This window comes from Leopardus geoffroyi, chromosome B3 (assembly GCF_018350155.1).
Source record: "Leopardus geoffroyi isolate Oge1 chromosome B3, O.geoffroyi_Oge1_pat1.0, whole genome shotgun sequence".
Classification (NCBI taxonomy): domain Eukaryota; kingdom Metazoa; phylum Chordata; class Mammalia; order Carnivora; family Felidae; genus Leopardus; species Leopardus geoffroyi.
The window spans coordinates 1,540,877-1,557,558 of NC_059337.1; the positions used below are offsets into that span (position 1 = coordinate 1,540,877).

The following is a 16,682-nucleotide window of genomic DNA, read 5'->3' on the forward strand; positions in this document are numbered from 1 at the left end:
GAAGGGAGCATTGGGTTTCCCCACAGGTGCAGGTCTGTCCCTCGGGGGTGGCTGGCCACCCCTTGCAGGGACGGCATAGATGCCTCGGAGGAAGGGGCTTCAGGCAGTCCAGCCTAACTGCATACCACGTGTGCTTAAACATATGACAATGACAGTTGTGTAAATCGATAGACACCATATCCCTTGAGGTCCGGTGCTGGAAGAGGTTGCTGTGAGTGTCCCTTTGACCAGGGGTCCTGGCCGGGAGATTTGGCTTTGGAAGCGGCCCCGGGAGGTTGAGGAGCATCCAGGGTCCCAGGCTCTGCGGGGAGGGGGTCCCAGAGCCCATGCACTCCCAGCTCAGGCCCCTGGCTTCTCCCCGGGGTGGGGGCGTCAAGGAGTGCTCCTTCGTTCCGTCCTCACGACAACCTTGTGAGGTAGACGTCACTCCCTCGTGTCACAGGTGAGGGAATTGGGGCTCAGAGAGGCTGACCGAGCTGCTCGGGGTCCTGTAGCGAGGAAGGAAGGGGGCCGGGATTCGGGACTAGCATTGCGGGCTCCGTGGTCACAGATGTGGGTGACGGCCGAGGGGGGGCTGATGGGACGGGAGGAGGCGGCACAACGTCGTGCGGACGTGTGAATTGGGCTATTTAAAAAGACGTGTAAAAAGAGCCTGGGACAAATATATCAAACTGGTGGCTTCGGGGAGGTGGGATTATAGGTGTTATTTTCCCCTTTCCTTCTATTTTTCTGTATTTTCCCAAGTTCCCAAGATGCACACTTCATTTATGACAGGAAAAACAGACCCGTCTGTGTTTTAGTTTAAAAAAAAAAACAAAAATACTGCCCAGAAGCAGCCCTGTGCCTTGTGACAACGCCGGCCTCCACCTGCACACCCCCCGGCCTCCGGGCCGGACTCGGGGTCAGGGGGCTGGCACGAGTGCTGCTTTGCATGTTAAGGGCAGACGGCGTCCCCACAGCGAGGGCTCTGTTGCGTGATGGTGCGTGTCTGCCCCGGATCCCCTCCCAGAAGGTGCGCAGGAGCCAGGGACGGGGGCCACCCCGTCGTCCCACAGTGAGTCCCCGCGAGGCATGGCCTCCGCGGGCCTCCGGGGCCCGTGCCGTTGGCATGTCCAGGCTGGGCCACCCTCGAGCCCCCCTTGGCACCCCGCTCACTTCCCTCTGGGGCTCCAGAGGGAGCAGCGAACTGCCTACATCCCGGCTCCACAGGCTTGCAGGCGGACATCCAGGGGCCATGGGGTGGCCAGGGGACACGGGGCGGCCGGGGGACTGGGGCAGCCAGGGGACACAGGGTGGCCGGGGGACTCGGGAGTGGGCGGCCAGGGGACTCGGGAGTGGCCGGGGGACTCGGGCGGCCGGGGGACACAGGGTGGCCGGGGGACTCGGGAGTGGCCGGGGGACTTGGGCGGCCAGGGGACACAGGGTGGCCGGGGGACTCGGGAGTGGCCGGGGGACTTGGGCGGCCAGGGGACACAGGGTGGCCGGGGGACTCGGGAGTGGCCGGGGGACTTGGGCGGCCAGGGGACTCGGGAGTGGCCGGGGGACTCGGGCGGCCAGGGGACTCGGGAGTGGCCGGGGGACTCGGGAGTGGCCGGGGGACTTGGGCGGCCGGGGGACTCGGGAGTGGCCGGGGGACTCGGGCGGCCAGGGGACTCGGGAGTGGCCGGGGGACTCGGGAGTGGCCGGGGGACTTGGGCGGCCAGGGGACTCGGGAGTGGCCGGGGGACTCGGGGTCCTCCGGCCGCGCCTCAGTCATCGAGGTGCTGCTCCTCCCAGGTGGACGTGGGGATGGCACTGTACGGGTCCATGATGACCTTGGCGCAGCGAATGATCATGACCACGAGGAAGAGGCAGAGGAAGACGAAGCAGGCCAGGGTCAGCCCTTTGTCCACGTCCACGAAGACGGGCTCGGGCGTGGGCTCCTCCATGTCGGGGCTGCGGCTGCGGGCTCCTCCTCCAGCCCGGGGTCGACAGGTACCATTTTCCACGCCTGCGGGGAGCCAGGGCCGTGGGGAGGCAGGGCCACAGCCCGGCCTGGCGGGGGGTGGGGGGGGGGCACGCCCCTGGAGTGACCCCTCGCCGCCCGGCCCCTCCTGAGGGCGTGAGGGGCCCGGGACACACGCATCCTCCCCGGGACCCAAAGGCCAACCTCGTGGGCGACCGCGGTCTGTGGCGGGGCCCGGGCAGCGGGGACAGGTGACCGAGGACGGAGCTCCCGCACTTGTCCCCGCCGCCCGGCCCCAGGGAGGGTGATATCATGACGCCTCTGGGTCTGCCCGGTGCCGACCTGGGGCGCTCAGAGCGGTGCAGGAACGAGGTCACGAGTGCGTTCGCTGCAGCAGCAGAAGCCGTTTGGCAGCGGAATGTTGAACGGAACGTATGGACGGACCGCACAGGAGCCCCTGCACCGGACGGGGTCCCACGGAGGGTCCGCGCCCTCCCCCCACCGAGGGACAGGGGCGGAAGCCACAGGGGTTGTCAGAAGACCCGGTTGGGCGATCACAGGGACCCGCCTTGCGGGCAATGTCCGTCCCGCACGCCTTCACCTCCCTGCTGCGGGTGGTGACAGGCCAGCGCGGTCAGGCCATGTCCCAGGTGGGGATGCACTCTGTGGTCCCTGGCCCCCGGGGCGGGGGGGCCGTGCTCTGATGAAGGGGGTCTCCCCGGGGCAGGGCTGCTGTCCCCGCACACGTGGCCTCTGCAGGCCTCTCCCTCCGCTGGCGGGAGGCAGAGTGGGGACCAGTCTCCCCCGTCCCTCTGGACTTCAGGACCACAGGGAGGTGAGCCTCGGGCTGGTGGGTCCCGGCACATCCATCACCGCCGGTGACCGTTCTTCCCCCACGCTCAGATTCCCCCCATCCCCAGAGGGCACTGACCTGCCGGTCGGAGCGGTCACCACGTCAGAAGGGCTGCCGGGTGGCCCGCACTCTGGGTCAGGCTGCTCTGGGAGGGCGGGGGGTGGGTGGCCGGACGTGACCGCGGGGAGCCAGTGACAGCGGTGGCCTTTCACTCAGGAGCAGGCACCTGCGCGGGCGGCAGCTGCAACAGAAGAGGACGAGAGCCCGTCACCTCCTGGGACACGCGGCCCCGACGCCACCTGGTCTGGCAGGAAGGGCTGACCCGGTGGCTCTTCACCGGGCACGGTGCCGGGGCCGAGCGCTTTATTCTAGTGCTGCTTTTCCGATCTCCTTCTTTGTTTCAAAAGCTATAGCGTTTCAGGGGCGCCTGGGTGGCTCCGTCGGTTAAGCCTCTGACTCTTGATCTCAGCTCAGGTCTCGATCTCGGGGTCATGAGTTCAAGCCCACGTTGGGCTCCGTGCTGGGCGTGAAGCATTTATTAATAAATAAAATAAAAATTCCAGCGTTTTACAATTTCTCGTAAAGCGTACGTCATGTAAGATTTTCCACGGTGTGCATTTCAGGGGCACTAAGGACACTGGCAGTGTTGGGCCACCAGCCCCACCGTCCGCCTCCTGAAGTCTTCATCCTGCAAAACTGAAACTCGGTCGCCATTAAACAGCCGGCCCCCCGGCACCCACCACCTCCTTTCTGTCTCGGTGCACTTGGCTCCTCTCGGGACCTCACGGGAGTGGATGCTGCTGCCTCTGTCCCTTTCTGGCGGCTCACTTCAGTCGGCATCGTGTCCAAGGCTCATCCGTGCTGTGGCAGCCGTCGGGCCTTCCTTCCTTGCTAAGCTGGGTAATATTCCGCTCCGTTCCTCCACGGAGGGGTAGGTGGGCTGCTTCCAGCCCTTGGCCGTTGCGGACGATGCTGCCGCGAATCTGTGCGCGCGGATGTCTCCTGGGGGCCCCGCTTCGATGCCTTGAGGTGCGTAGATCCAGAGCCGAATGGCCCGATCGCTGCTATTCTAGTCTGTTGTTACCTCTGACCCGTTTTTCTCTCGGATTTTTGATCTCTCTCTTGACCGTGGAAGCACAGAGTTGAGATTAATATTTTATTTGTTCGTCTGATTTTTATTTCCTATTTGTGACTTTTCCTTTATCCCCGAGTCCTACTCCTGTGTCTCCGTTGTCTTCCTCCGCCCGGTTTCCGTGACTAGTATTAGCCCTTGGTTGTTTCTCTGTTCTTGGCTGTGCTTACGTTTCTGTAACTGAACTGTCAACGTTCGATGTCCTTTTATTCCCAGTCATTACAGGTGAAGGAATTGGGGAGCTCATCCCAATTTCCACCTTCTTTCCCTGTTCTTTACGTTGTAGCCGGTTCTGTTATCTCACCCTTCCATACTCTTTTTCAATCTGCGTTTTCTGGTTCGACACACTCAGTGCTCACCAGGGCCTGCGGCTGGGGTTGCCCATCAGCACAGATGTTCTCCAGCACGACTCTCAGGAAGGAAGGGCTCGTGGGGACAATACTCCCTCCGGTCTTACCTGTTGGCTTCTTTGAAGGTAATGTGCCTGTGTCTCTGACTGCCTTTAAGATCTTCCCTCTGTCTTTGGTTCCCTGTGGATGGTCTAGGCGTGCTTTTCTCTGTATTCCCCTCTTCAAACGCTCGTCTGTCCTGTTCTCTCTTTCCCCTTTCCGGCTCTCCAAGTACACATAGGCCTTTTCGTTATGTCACTTTGTCTGTTACACTTTATTTCTGTGTTTGTTTTTCTTTTTATGCTGTTGTCTGAATGCTTTCTACCGAACCAGCTTCCGGCCTGCTAATCTTCTCTCCTGCTATATCCAATTAGCTGCTAGATCTATCTATTCAAATGTTCATTTAAACCATACTTTTCAGTTGTATAATTTCCATGTGAACCTTTAAAAAAATGTTCCAGCTCTCCAGTGGGATTTTCCACCTTGTTAGCTACTATCTTGAACACAACTCATCGCTATTTTTTAAAGACCGCATCTGATAACTCTAATGTCTAGGTCATCCGTGGGTTTGCTTATACAGTTTTTTCTTTCTTTTGGTTCAGTTTCTTTTTTTCTTTTTAATTGTTTTTCACATTTATTCAGTTTTGAGAGAGAGAGAACGTGGGAGGGGCGGAAAGACAAAGGATCCGAAGCAGGCTCTGTGCTGTGAGCACAGAGCCCCATGCGGGGCTCGAACTCACAAAGTGTGAGATTACAACCTGAGCCGAAATCAGGAGTCGGCTGCTTAACCTTAAGACTGAACCACCCAGGCGCCCCTGTTGATGTCTTGATACACCTATGATAGAAATTTCACTGGGATGCCAAGCACTGATAGAACAGTTGTCGTGGCTCCGGGTGGCATTACCCTCGGGTACAGGAGGCTTACCGCTTTCTCTGGGAAGCAGCTAGAATTTAGGCAGGTGAGCTAATCCAATATGGAGCTGAGCTCACTCAGCTGGGGTTCACGTCTCGTTAACCAGGCTAGTGACCACGTCTGCTTCGACAACACTTCTGCGGTCTCGCGCTCCAGGGTTCTAGATCGAGAGGCTGGAGTTTCCCTGGCCTGTTTTTTGTTGGCATGCCTTGAATTCTAGATTTCGTCTTCAGGGCCTTGAGACAGGTGAGTAGCGTGTGAGGTGAACTGCTCAGAATTATCCCGCCGCTGATGTTTGAATCTCTGCGAGGGCAGGAAACCTAACGGCGCTGGTCGTTAGCTGAAGGCCACTCGTGATTCCGTGGGAGCCCCGGCCTGGCGGGGAGGACGCCTGTGACGGGTCAGAGTTCTCCTGCTCCTTTGCGCCGGGATTTCAAAAGATGGTCATTGTTGCAGCATTGTGGGGACGGTAAAAAAGGGACAACAAAGCGAACGTCAGTATTGCATTGGTCACTGCCGTCACGGTCTGAATCTGTGTCGCCAAATACTCCGAGGCCGTTGAAAAGGAGCGCGTGCACACACACACACGCACAAACGAGGGCCAAGAAGTTTTGCCAAGTGAAAGAGTGGAGGACCAGTCCTTCAAATATGACATAGTTCGTGGGAGGTAAAAAGAACCTTTGAAGGTCGATATGGATGCACGCACGTGTCAGGGGCGGGAGGTTGGTGCCCTGCTCACGGCTCGGCCAAGACCCGCTCCTGCTTTAATTGTTCCGGAGGTTTAAGACAAGTGCAAACGATGTTGTAATTAGTGCCTACATCCCATCATGCAGAATCTGTACCCTATTACCTGAGCATATTTGCTTTGTCTTTTCCCCCCAGAAGTATACCCGTCTCCTGCAACTGCTAACCCGCAGAAGCAATCCAGCGACGCTGCAGAAACACTACCTTGAGGGTGGTGTGCATCTTCCTTTCCAGGCATCCACGGAAATCCTAGAGTTCCTCGAACCGTACCCTGAAAACACATCTATCTCACACGCAAAGAGACTGGAATATGGGCAGCAGGAGTTCTCTCGGAGTCTCGGAGCAGTGAGAGCCGAACTTGGAGCCAGCCTGCCTTTCTGGCCCGGCCAGGCCTGTGCCGTGGGCTCTGGGGGGCTCTCAGGGAAGGAGGGATGTGCTGGACGCTCACAACAGGACTCGGTCCGGCCTTAGACACAGACTCTGCGATCCCAGGCCCAGGATCAGCTGTAAGTTCTCATCAGACACCCTGCACAGGTTGTAGAGGTCAGACCTCGGAGAGGCTGCCTTTGGACCACCTCCGTCTTGTCTGGGGCCGGGACAAGGGGCTCTAGAACCTTGCAGCATGGCCCAGATTATCCGTGTTTTCTGGATCCTTCTGGCTGGGATGAACGCCAAGGATGTGCACTCAGAAAAACAGATTCGCCTTTCCGCCCTCCAGATGGAGTGTGCTCATTAACCTTAATTACCGGGCAGGCGCGTTCCCTCCGGCTCCATTTCAGAGAGAGGACACGACACCCAGGAGAGAGTGGAATGCAGAGCTCAGCCGTGCTATGGGAGCTGGGGAGCCGGCCCCCCCCCGGAGGCCCGCTCAGGGGTCCCCAGCATCACGGAGTTGTCCTTGAGCACGGAGCCTGCACCAGCCAGGGGGTCCATCTGCCACCTTCTTGGGGAGGCGGGAGGTGAACCGGCTTCAGAGTCAGGGATTCTGGGTGGGAATGAGCCTCCAGGGAAATGGCTCCGGGCTCCCCAGCACACTTAGCCCAGCGCGCGGTCTTGGGATGGCGGGCTAGTGGCTCCAAAGGGAGGCGAGTCCTGCCCAAATGCCACGGTCCCAAATGCCATTGGGAAAGAACCTGGAAGTAAGTATCTGAGTCGGGGCTTTAGGGAAAACTAGCAACAAGGGTACACAGATCCACAGTTCGCGTGTACATTCGTGTCCCAGCCCGGGGCTGGGGTGAAACACTCAGGCCTCGCCGTCTGGGCCGGTGGGTTTCTTCGTCTCTGCACCCGTGTGTGTCTTCGTCCGCTGGGGGGGGGGGGGGGGGGGGGGGGACGCGAGCAACAGAATGCCAGCTTCTCCCAGTTCTGGAGGCTGGAAGTCCCGGGGGAGGATCTGGCGGGTTTGTTTCTCCCTGGTTTGTAGATGGTCACCTTGTCACGGCGGCCCTGCCTCAGTGTGTGCGCGCAAAGAGAAGGAGACAGCTCTCCCTTCTCTGTGTAAGGCCACCGTCTTATCAGAGTAGGACCCTGACCTTTACGAACTCATCTGACCTCTCGAAAGCCCTCTCTCATCGCACTGGGTGTCAGGACTCCAACAAATGAATTTGGGGGCGGGGGGCACAATTCGGTCCGTGGCCACGTAGGAGTTCCCCGGGGAAGGGTCCGAGTCTGACCGGGGGGCACGGGCGGCCTGGGGCCGGGCCGGGCCCGCACCCTGTGGGGGGTTGGTAGATGTCCGGAAGGTGAGGACCAGTGTCTGGCTGTGGTCCCGCAGACACCGATAATAAGAGGACGGGGTGACTGGAACAGCCGCTTATTGTTGTGGGGACAAACGGCAGGCCGTGCAGACTCGGGGAGCTCACGCAGATACGCGGATGGGAGCTGCTCACATGCCAGCACCAGCCGCTTCTGTACATAGAAGAGCCATTGGGAAAGGGCCACCGGGAAAGAGCCATTGGGAAAGCCGAGTCAGGGTCACGTCCCCAGATGGCAGACGGGTTACACGCACGGCGTGTGCTCAGGACAGAGCAGTCATCCGGTGTCTTAACCTCACACCAATCACATTGTCCTGCGTGCCTCTACTTGGTGGCCTCCCTCCTCTGTCAGGGATTAGCAGGCTGGTCAGAGGGAGGGATGGGTGCGTGTTCAGAGATGATTAAGACGGTGACATCTTCCAGATGGACGAGGGGCGTGGAGGAGATAGGATCCATGCAATATTGTGGTTACGACTCGTCTCCCGGTATTCATCCATTCACTTAGAAACAGAGTGCGCGAAAGCAGGGAGGGACAGAGAGAAAGCGAGAGAATCCCAAGCAGATTCCGCATCGTCAGCAAGGCCTTCCAGTATCGAAACCTCTCTAATCTCTAAGGAACCTTCCAGAACAAGGAGGCAGAATGAAGCAGCAGTGTTTTGGATAAAAGGCAAGAGAACATGTCTGCCAAGAGCATGCCTCGTCACCGCGCCGTGCCTTGATAAGCCCTCGCACGGTTCTGCTGTGTCATTCTATAATAGATGCTGCTGCGGCTGGTGTCCCTCGGATCTGGGGTTCCCTTCACTATGCAGCGAGCTCAGCTCCCAGCCTCTGCGCAGCTTGCTCCCGGAAGCTCACATCTACGGTTTCTTACCAGCCAGCCCTGGGGTTACTGCAGCTGCTCCCTCCCGTGCGTGCAGAGAGCTGGGTGTCCCCGGGAGCTTACGACACCCGTGCCCTCAAGGGCCCTCCGCCCATCCAGATTGCAGAAGATGCTACCATCAGGACATTCGCTGTCAGGAAAGCGTGTGCTGGACGGGAGGCGCCGGGGGTGGGACCGGACCACGTTCTGCCAGTGCCGAACAGATTAGCTGGGTGGCTCTGGGATCCCCCAGCCATCTCAGCAGAAGCCAGGAACAGAAATGACATCCTCCAGAAAAGACCTTTGGAAGACTGTCCCGTGGAGTAGGGTGAAGCCCTGTGACACACATGGGCAATACACACAGGCTCTGAGGCTATTATACCAGTAGAAACGCTACCAGCGTGGGCCGAAAAGGACGGAGAGGAGACTGGATGAAAGGCGGCTGCTGGGCTCTCAAACTTCTACAAGCAGAACACAGGCTGGTAGGGACAGTTGCCATCAACGTGTCCCACCCTTCAGGAACACAGAAGGATGATCCTTAGGGCAAGGGCCTGGGCCCAGAGGGCTACAGATTATTCCCAGGCCCTGAAAACGAATGGCTTTCCTGGTGGAGTTTTAAAATGGCTCCGGACGGTGACTCCTTTCTTTAATTCGTTTTCTCTTTGGAAATGGAAATGTGTGTAACTGTTATCCTGTGCCTGTCCCACCAGCGTATTGTTGGAGCGGATAACTCACTTTCCGGGTCCCCACAGGTAGAAAGGGATTTGCCCCAGGATGGATCACATGCAGAATATCACCAACGCCTAATTTAGACAGTCGAGAAAAGATTTTGGGTTCGGGCTGATGGTGTAATGGGTTGGAATGGGGTGAACACATACAGGATGGACTGGAATCTTTGGAGGCCAGAGAGTGGGCTGCAGGAGGCTGAGTAATGGCCCCCCAAGAAATCCATAGCGAATCTTTGGAACCTGCAAATGTCACCTTAAGTAGCAAAACAAACTTTGCAGATGTGATTGAGTTAAGGGTCTCGAGATGGGGGGGGGGTTCTCCTGGGTTTTCTGGGCCACACGGAATCACAGTTGTCCTTGCGAGAGCGACGCGGGGGCAGCTCTTGACTGTAGCGGGGAAGGAAACGTGGCCGTGGAAGCAGAGAGGGGGCGATGGGGCCAAGAATGGGCTCTCCCAGAAACCACCGGAAAGAACCAGCCTCAATTCCTGCCCCCCGCCCCAGACTCATTTTGGACTTCGGACCTCCAGGACTGGAGCAGCCTGCAATTATGTGGTTCCAAAACACCCAGGCTTGCAGCAATTTTGTGCACAGGCAAGAGGAAGTCACAATCCTTTTGATTCTGACATCCGGTCTCTAAAAGGCATAAGGCTATTTTTGCTTTCTTTCCCCATGATTGGAGAACCGGAAACCAACCAACCAAGGGCACACAAGAACACGATGTCTGGCTACTGGACGAGGGGTGACTCACGGGCAGGCTGTCAGAAAAATAAGGTTCCTTAAAAGGGAACTGAAAGCCAAAGCGAGGGGGAACGTGTATACCGGCTTGGGCGCCGATGCAGTCAGACGAGGCAGCCATACAGCTGGGGAGAGGGGTGGGGGGAAGACATCACACAAAGACGTGGAGAGCTGCCGTGGTGGGGAAACCGAGGCATGGGCCCTGGCTCCAGAAGCCCCAGCTCTTCCCCGCCTGCTGACCCACCATGCACCACAGCAGCGAGAGGCCAGAGCGAGGACGTCGGCCGGGACCCCAAGACACAATGGGAGGGGACAGGGCAAGGCCATTCTTGTCTTTCCACTAAAAGATCTGTGTTTTGAAGTGACCCTAGCGAACTTCTCTTCCTCACAAAATCACTCTCCAGGGGCGCCTGGGTGGCTCAGTCCCTTAAGCATCTGACTCTTGATTTCGGCTCACGTCATGATCTCACGGTTCATGAGATCGAGCCCCGCTCTGGGTGGGATTCTCTCTCTCCCTCTCTCCTGCCCCCTCCCCCGCTTGCTCAACACTGTCTCTCTCAAAATAAATAAACTTAAAAAATAAGATAAAATAAAATAAAAGATAAAATACAATCGCTCTCCAACATAAAACACCTTGAAAATCACCAAGAAGCCACGGGTAGCACCACACTCCTCCAGAATGCTGCGTGAGGCAGTGCGACGTCACGGGAAAACTCAGACTCCGGAGACTCACTGTTGACTAGCGGAGCCCCGGGAAGACGTTGCCCCATTCAGCCCCAGTCCCCTTGCCTGTAAGACGGGGGTGTCCTGGGGGTCCTTTTCCGGGCCACGTGTTCCCTTCGCCCGTGAGCACAGGACAGAACATAACCTTGCAGGCTTTCAGTTACTCCCGGTCTGCTCCCAGCCTGCCCGCTGTCTGTTTCACCTCTCGGGTATCCCCCCACGTTCGGGGGGACCCCCACATTCGGACCTGTGCCTGCCTGGATTCAGCTTGCTTCGGGGCCCCCTCTGTTTGTCAGCACCCGTGTTCGGCACGTGGCTTCAGCGTGCAAATGCGGATCTGGGGTCCGGGCCACCTGACGTCTGCTGTGCTGGGCGAGAGCTGCTCTGGTTCATCTGTCCCTCACTCTGTGTCCCCGTCTGGCCTGAGCTTTGTCCCCACGGGCGACAGCATCCCCTGCGGCCCTCCCCGCGGCGGCCCCCGTCTGTGCCTTCCACGGCACGGCTCCAGCCCACACCTGGCCCCTGACATCTCCGACCTCTGGGGCAGGAGGTCAGGGTCCTGTCCACACTCCGCTCCACTCGGTGCCTCTGATATTCCCAAGCTTCCTGGGAATTAACGGGAAATTTTCTTATCCCACAAGTAAAGAAAAACTGAAGCGAATGCACGTTATCTACCAGCCCTTCAAGCAAAACAAAACGGCTTTAAGACGCACCTTTCGCGCCACGAAAGGAGCCAAAGTGAAGAATCCAAGGGGAGGAAACCAGGAAGAGAAGAGTAAAACCAGCAAGGCAATAATCTACAGCATAGACAACTGTAACACAGGCAGATACACGGCGACACAAATGTTAAAAATATTTTTTTAGATAAAACTTACATAACCTAAAGGCTTTATCAATATAATTTGTATCTAGAATTCCATATTATTTCAATGAAAGTTAGTGGGGGAAAGTGGAAGGAAATTAGAGCACAAGCCATTTTTTATATTATCTGGGCAGGCCAATAAGTATTATTTTAATATTGATAGAAAATCACACGTTCAGATGTGTTTAAACATTTAAAATAACAGTGGTGGAATGAGAGGAAATGTATAAGCTGAATAGACATTTTGATGGCCGACATGTTATTTTCGAGTACACGTTTTTCAAAATACACGTTTTCAAAATACATGTTATTTTCAAATATCCACGGAACACTTATAAAATTGATTTAATATAGGGCTACAAAGAAAAACGTGGGCACGTTTTAAAAAGTGGAATTTGGGGGGAGCGCCTGGGTGACTCGGTTGAGCGCCTGACTCTTGCTTTCAGCTCCAGTCATGATCTCACGGTTCGTGAGATTGAGCCCCGCGTGGGGCTGTGCTGACGGCTCAGATTGTGATTCTCCCTCTCTCTCTCTCTGTCCCTCTGCTTGCTTTCTCTCTCAAAAATAAATAAATATTAGAAAAAAAATTTTAAGCGGAATTTTTATAGGCTGTTTTCTGACCACCAAAAATTAAGCAAACTAACAAACCACCAAGCCATTTGACTTAAAGAACATTAAAAAGGTAATGACCGAGGGGCGCCTGGGTGGCTCAGTCTGTTAAGCGACCGACTTGGGCTCAGGTCATGATCTCACAGTCCGTGAACTGCTGAAGGTTTCTCTCACTCGAATCCTAGTGGGAAAGGAGGTAGAGACTGGATCCATTTCCCTTCCTGGGGCTCCCAGGCTCCTCGTGCAACTATGCCAGCCTCTCCCGGCATCTCCCAAGCTCTGTCATCAGCGCTGGTGCTAAATTTCCACCTTTCTGGATGTCCTGCGTCACAGAACCAACGTGGCCCTTTTATTTTTATTTATTTATTTTTTTTAATTTTTTTTTTTAACGTTTATTTATTTTTGGGACAGAGAGAGACAGAGCATGAACGGGGGAGGGGCAGAGAGAGAGGGAGACACAGAATCGGAAGCAGGCTTCAGGCTCTGAGCCATCAGTCCAGAGCCCGACGTGGGGCTCGAACCCACGGACCGCGAGATCGTGACCTGGCTGAAGTCGGACGCTCAACCGACTGCGCCACCCAGGCGCCCCCAACATGGGCCCTTTGAAATGTTGGCCTTCATCTCCGCTTTCGTCACAAAACTCTGAAGATTGTGCTCCAGCTCTCCGGGGCGGGGCTCCACCAACCTGCACGGGGTACGCGTTTCCTGTCTCTGTGTCTACTCAGCATGTGGCAAAAAGGGACACTTTGTTTTGATAGTACGTCCCCCAAATTAATGAAAGTCCCCTCCGCAAGCTAGACAGCTTGATTTCCTGCGTCTGCATGCCTGCAGTCTTGAGAATCAGGGAAGAGATGTCTCTTTTCCAAAGAACACGCTTCGTGTGTTCCCAGACTGAATCGAGACGTTCACCCGCAGCGGGGGGCTGCTGGCCGACAGCTACTCACCGCGATTGCGGAAGTCATCAGAGCCTTGGTTTTTGGATCAGCGGTCTCGACACAGAATCAGAGGCGAAGACTTCTTCGGTCACCCGATCCGGTGCCCGCAGGCAGAATCAGGAGACCGAAGCTCGGAGAGGCAGGTGATCCGATCCGGGGTCCCCCCACGGGCCCCGAGCCCTTGAGTTCCAGTGGTGGGTGAGCGCACGCCTTGACGTCACCCTGGGTACCTCCCACTAGACTCTGGTCCGTCCTCGAGTCCCTTCCGGCGGCAGAAGGCAGCTCCAGTGCCAGGACACGAGGGAGAAAACTCATCTCATGTTTCAGTCTGCGGCAACAATGAGCTGGGCCTCTGTTCCGCGATGGGCTGCACAGTAGCACAGTCCTTGGGGAATTAAGGAAACACGTAGGAAACGAGACAAGACTGCCAGGGGTGAGGCCCGGTGCAGATCCACACGGACAAGGGGTTGGGCTCCCGATTCTCCGATTGGGATGTGGGCTGCGGCTTTCTGGTTAAAAGCTCCCACCAAGTTAAGGACAAAGGGGGACGATACACTTAGTACCTTACATAGAAAACGGGACGATCATGATACGGGGCCCCACAGGGTCGCTGTGAGAATTGAACAAAGTGCGTGAAGCTCCTAGCACAGTGCCTGACACACAGCACCAATGTGGCCCACGCGGTAAATTTAGCTCTTTTCATTAGTTCTAGGAATCTAACAATGGCCAGGGTTTCCCAAAATATACATGTGTTTTTTCTCCTTTGTCTCTCAATAATAGATCTTCACGTGGAACCAAATTTATATCCTGGAACAAATCCTACTTGGTATATTATCTTCTGACAAATACGTGGCTGGATTTTTTAAAATTTTTTAATGCTTATTTATTTTTGAGAGAGAGAGAGACAGAGCATGAGTGAGGGAGGGGCAGACAGAGAGAGAGGGAGACACAGAATCCGAAGCAGGCTCCAGGCTCTGAGCCATCAGCACAGAGCCCGACGCGGGGCTCGAACCCACGGACCGCGAGATCATGACCTGAGCCGAAGTCGGACGCTCCACCGACTGAGCCACCCAGGCGCCCCAGTGGTGAACCCTCTTGATCTGAAACGTCAAGACTTTTCTTCAGCTCCAAGAAATTTTGTCTATTTTTTTCTTTTCAATATCCTCTTGGGTCTACCTTTCTGGTCTTACGACACAGACACTGAGTCTTGGGACTCCCTGTGCCAGGCCTGTTTTTCTCTTCTAGGTTGTCCTTTTCCCCACGCCGCTGACCTTGAAGGGTCCCTCCGTTGTTTCAGCCGGGTTTCCCGCTACTCGTGGCCCCCGTTTATCGTTCTGTTTTGTCCACAGAACTTTGAATCTCAGACGTTTTCCCCCTCTTCTCACGTGGTTGTTAGGTCAGAGTAGCTTGTTCTTGTAGGGACTGGTATGTTAACACTTCATAAAATCCGTCTTCCTGGGTACCCCCGCTGAGATTTAATTTTTCCTCCTGTTCCCTCATGGCCTTTTTTGTTTGTTTGTTTGTTTGTTTTAATTAAAGGCCATTTATTCCAAATGCATCGGGCTCTGTGCTGACAGCTGGGAGCCTGGAGCCTGCTTCCCTAGCCGACTGGTGTCCTTTCTCTAACAGCCAGGCGGCGAAGTCCCCGGTGCACAGGGACTGATGGGGAGTCAGTGCAGGGGTGTTTGGGCCAGAAGCCAAAGCAGATTAACGCCCCCCTCCCCTCCTCTCACCCCGCCGTCAGGGGAAGACACAGAAGCCAGTCCCCAGGTACAGTCGGTACAGAAGGACCGGGAAGGCGGCCTGGTCGGGCAACAACGTGCGGCCTTTGGTGGGGGGGGCGGTTATGGCCCCTTTGTTGGTCCTCTGCTGTCCGCTCCTCCGGACCCAGCTCTTGAGGTCTTGTGAGGGTGTCTGGGTCAGGATGGAGAGACGCTCGTGGGGAAACAGGGAAGCGATTCCAGGGAAGGCAAAAAGAAAAACGAGAGACAGAAAACTGTACTTCTGTAGTCTTCCTGTCCACGCGCGTTTGCTGTGGTGGCCCCAAGTACCCCTCTCCCCTCGGCCTCCCTGCCTCTGCCCTGAGGACAGACGCTCTCCTTCGTTTCCAAAGCAGTCCGTGCGTGAGGCCCTGTGGCGAAGGCAAGTGGCCCCAGGTGAGACCCGGCCCAGCGCGCACGCTGCACGTTCTCAGCGTCCCCCAGCCCTGCCGCGGGCCCCTGGCGCTCCGACCCTGCGCCTTCCGTGCTCCGCTGGGGGCAGCGACACCCCGCTCCCTGTAGGGCCAGCCTTGGACACTGGGGTGAGCGCTCGGGCACTGACAGCCAGTCTGCTCCCGCTGGCGTCTTATCTTGCGGAAATCCCAATGGTGCCCCACGGAGGCTGCATTTTATATATATATATTTTTTTTTTTCAACGTTTATTTATTTTTGGGACAGAGAGAGACAGAGCATGAACGGGGGAGGGGCAGAGAGAGAGGGAGACACAGAATCGGAAACAGGCTCCAGGCTCCGAGCCATCAGCCCAGAGCCCGACGCGGGCTCGAACTCACGGACCGCGAGATCGGGACCTGGCTGAAGTCGGACGCTCAACCGACTGCGCCACCCAGGCGCCCCTGGAGGCTGCATTTTAAATCTATTTTTCGCCTGGTAATTTCAGTGGCATACACAGAGCGGACGGAAGGAAATGACCAGTCGATTCGTCATTTTTAAATGAGCGGGATCCCCGCCCCCCCCCCCCGCCTTGCTTGTCTGTCTGTTAACTGGTTTGTTCTTCCTAGTTTATTCATAGGGTTCATGGTTTATTGAGATTTATTGAGTGCATACAGCAGATGTATTTAAGATTTACTTCTGTCTCGTGAAATACGTCGGTTCCTACATGTTGCCCCTGACTTTTAAATTTCAGCTTCTTCCTTAATGTCACAAAACGACCACGAGCACAGCAACCTTGACACAAAAACGCACGTCTGTTTCCCACAGCAGGTTGAATGCCCTTTAGAGGCACCTGCTGTGCGGGCAGCGGGACGCTTATCCATACCTCATCTCCCACTTCATGCTTTTAATTTGTTTTAACTTTCCTTTTAAGGTTATTTATTTTTGAGAGAGAAAGTGTGAGCGGGGGAGGGGCAGAGAGAGGGAGACACAGAGTCCGACGCAGGTTCCAGGCTCCGAGCCGTCCGCACAGAGCCCGACGCGGGGCTCGAACCCATGAACCGCGAGATCACATCCTGAGCCGAAGTCGGACGCTTCACCGACTGAGCCACCCAGTAAGTTTTCTGTTTATCTTTTAAATTGATCAGCGTTAAAATGTTTATGCTGCCTGGGTTTGCTTGCACTCAAATAAGCTGATGTTATCTGTGACAAAATGTTTTAAAATAATAGTAATCCATTAGGAGGGTGGCCGACTTTGGTCTCTTGTGGTTTTTACGGGGAATCTCTGTAATTACTAAGAACAAGTAAATCGAAGAGATTAAATTTTTTTAATGTTTTTAGGTACAGAA

General features: G+C 55.9%; 2 protein-coding genes and 1 long non-coding RNA gene across 3 annotated transcripts in view; 2 read left to right on the forward strand and 1 right to left on the reverse strand.

Moving 5' to 3' along the window:
• Positions 1 to 3,638, forward strand: part of FAH (fumarylacetoacetate hydrolase) — a 35,174-nt gene extending 31,536 nt beyond the window's left edge. Inside the window, exon 14 of the mRNA XM_045452245.1 lies at positions 3,422 to 3,638. Coding sequence (XP_045308201.1) covers positions 3,422 to 3,498 — 77 coding nt within the window. The 3' untranslated portion in view covers positions 3,499 to 3,638. The remainder of the gene's footprint in view (positions 1 to 3,421) is intronic.
• CTXND1 (cortexin domain containing 1) overlaps positions 1,435 to 16,682 on the reverse strand; it is a 35,912-nt gene continuing 20,664 nt past the window's right edge. Inside the window, exons 2-3 of the mRNA XM_045452261.1 lie at positions 2,877 to 3,039; positions 1,435 to 1,990 (exon numbers count right to left, since the gene is read on the reverse strand). Coding sequence (XP_045308217.1) covers positions 1,749 to 1,928 — 180 coding nt within the window. The 5' untranslated portion in view covers positions 1,929 to 1,990; positions 2,877 to 3,039 and the 3' untranslated portion in view covers positions 1,435 to 1,748. The remainder of the gene's footprint in view (positions 1,991 to 2,876; positions 3,040 to 16,682) is intronic.
• LOC123584427 lies at positions 5,058 to 6,693 on the forward strand. Its single transcript, XR_006705414.1, has 2 exons — positions 5,058 to 5,478; positions 6,115 to 6,693. It is a non-coding gene; the product is annotated as an uncharacterized LOC123584427 (long non-coding RNA).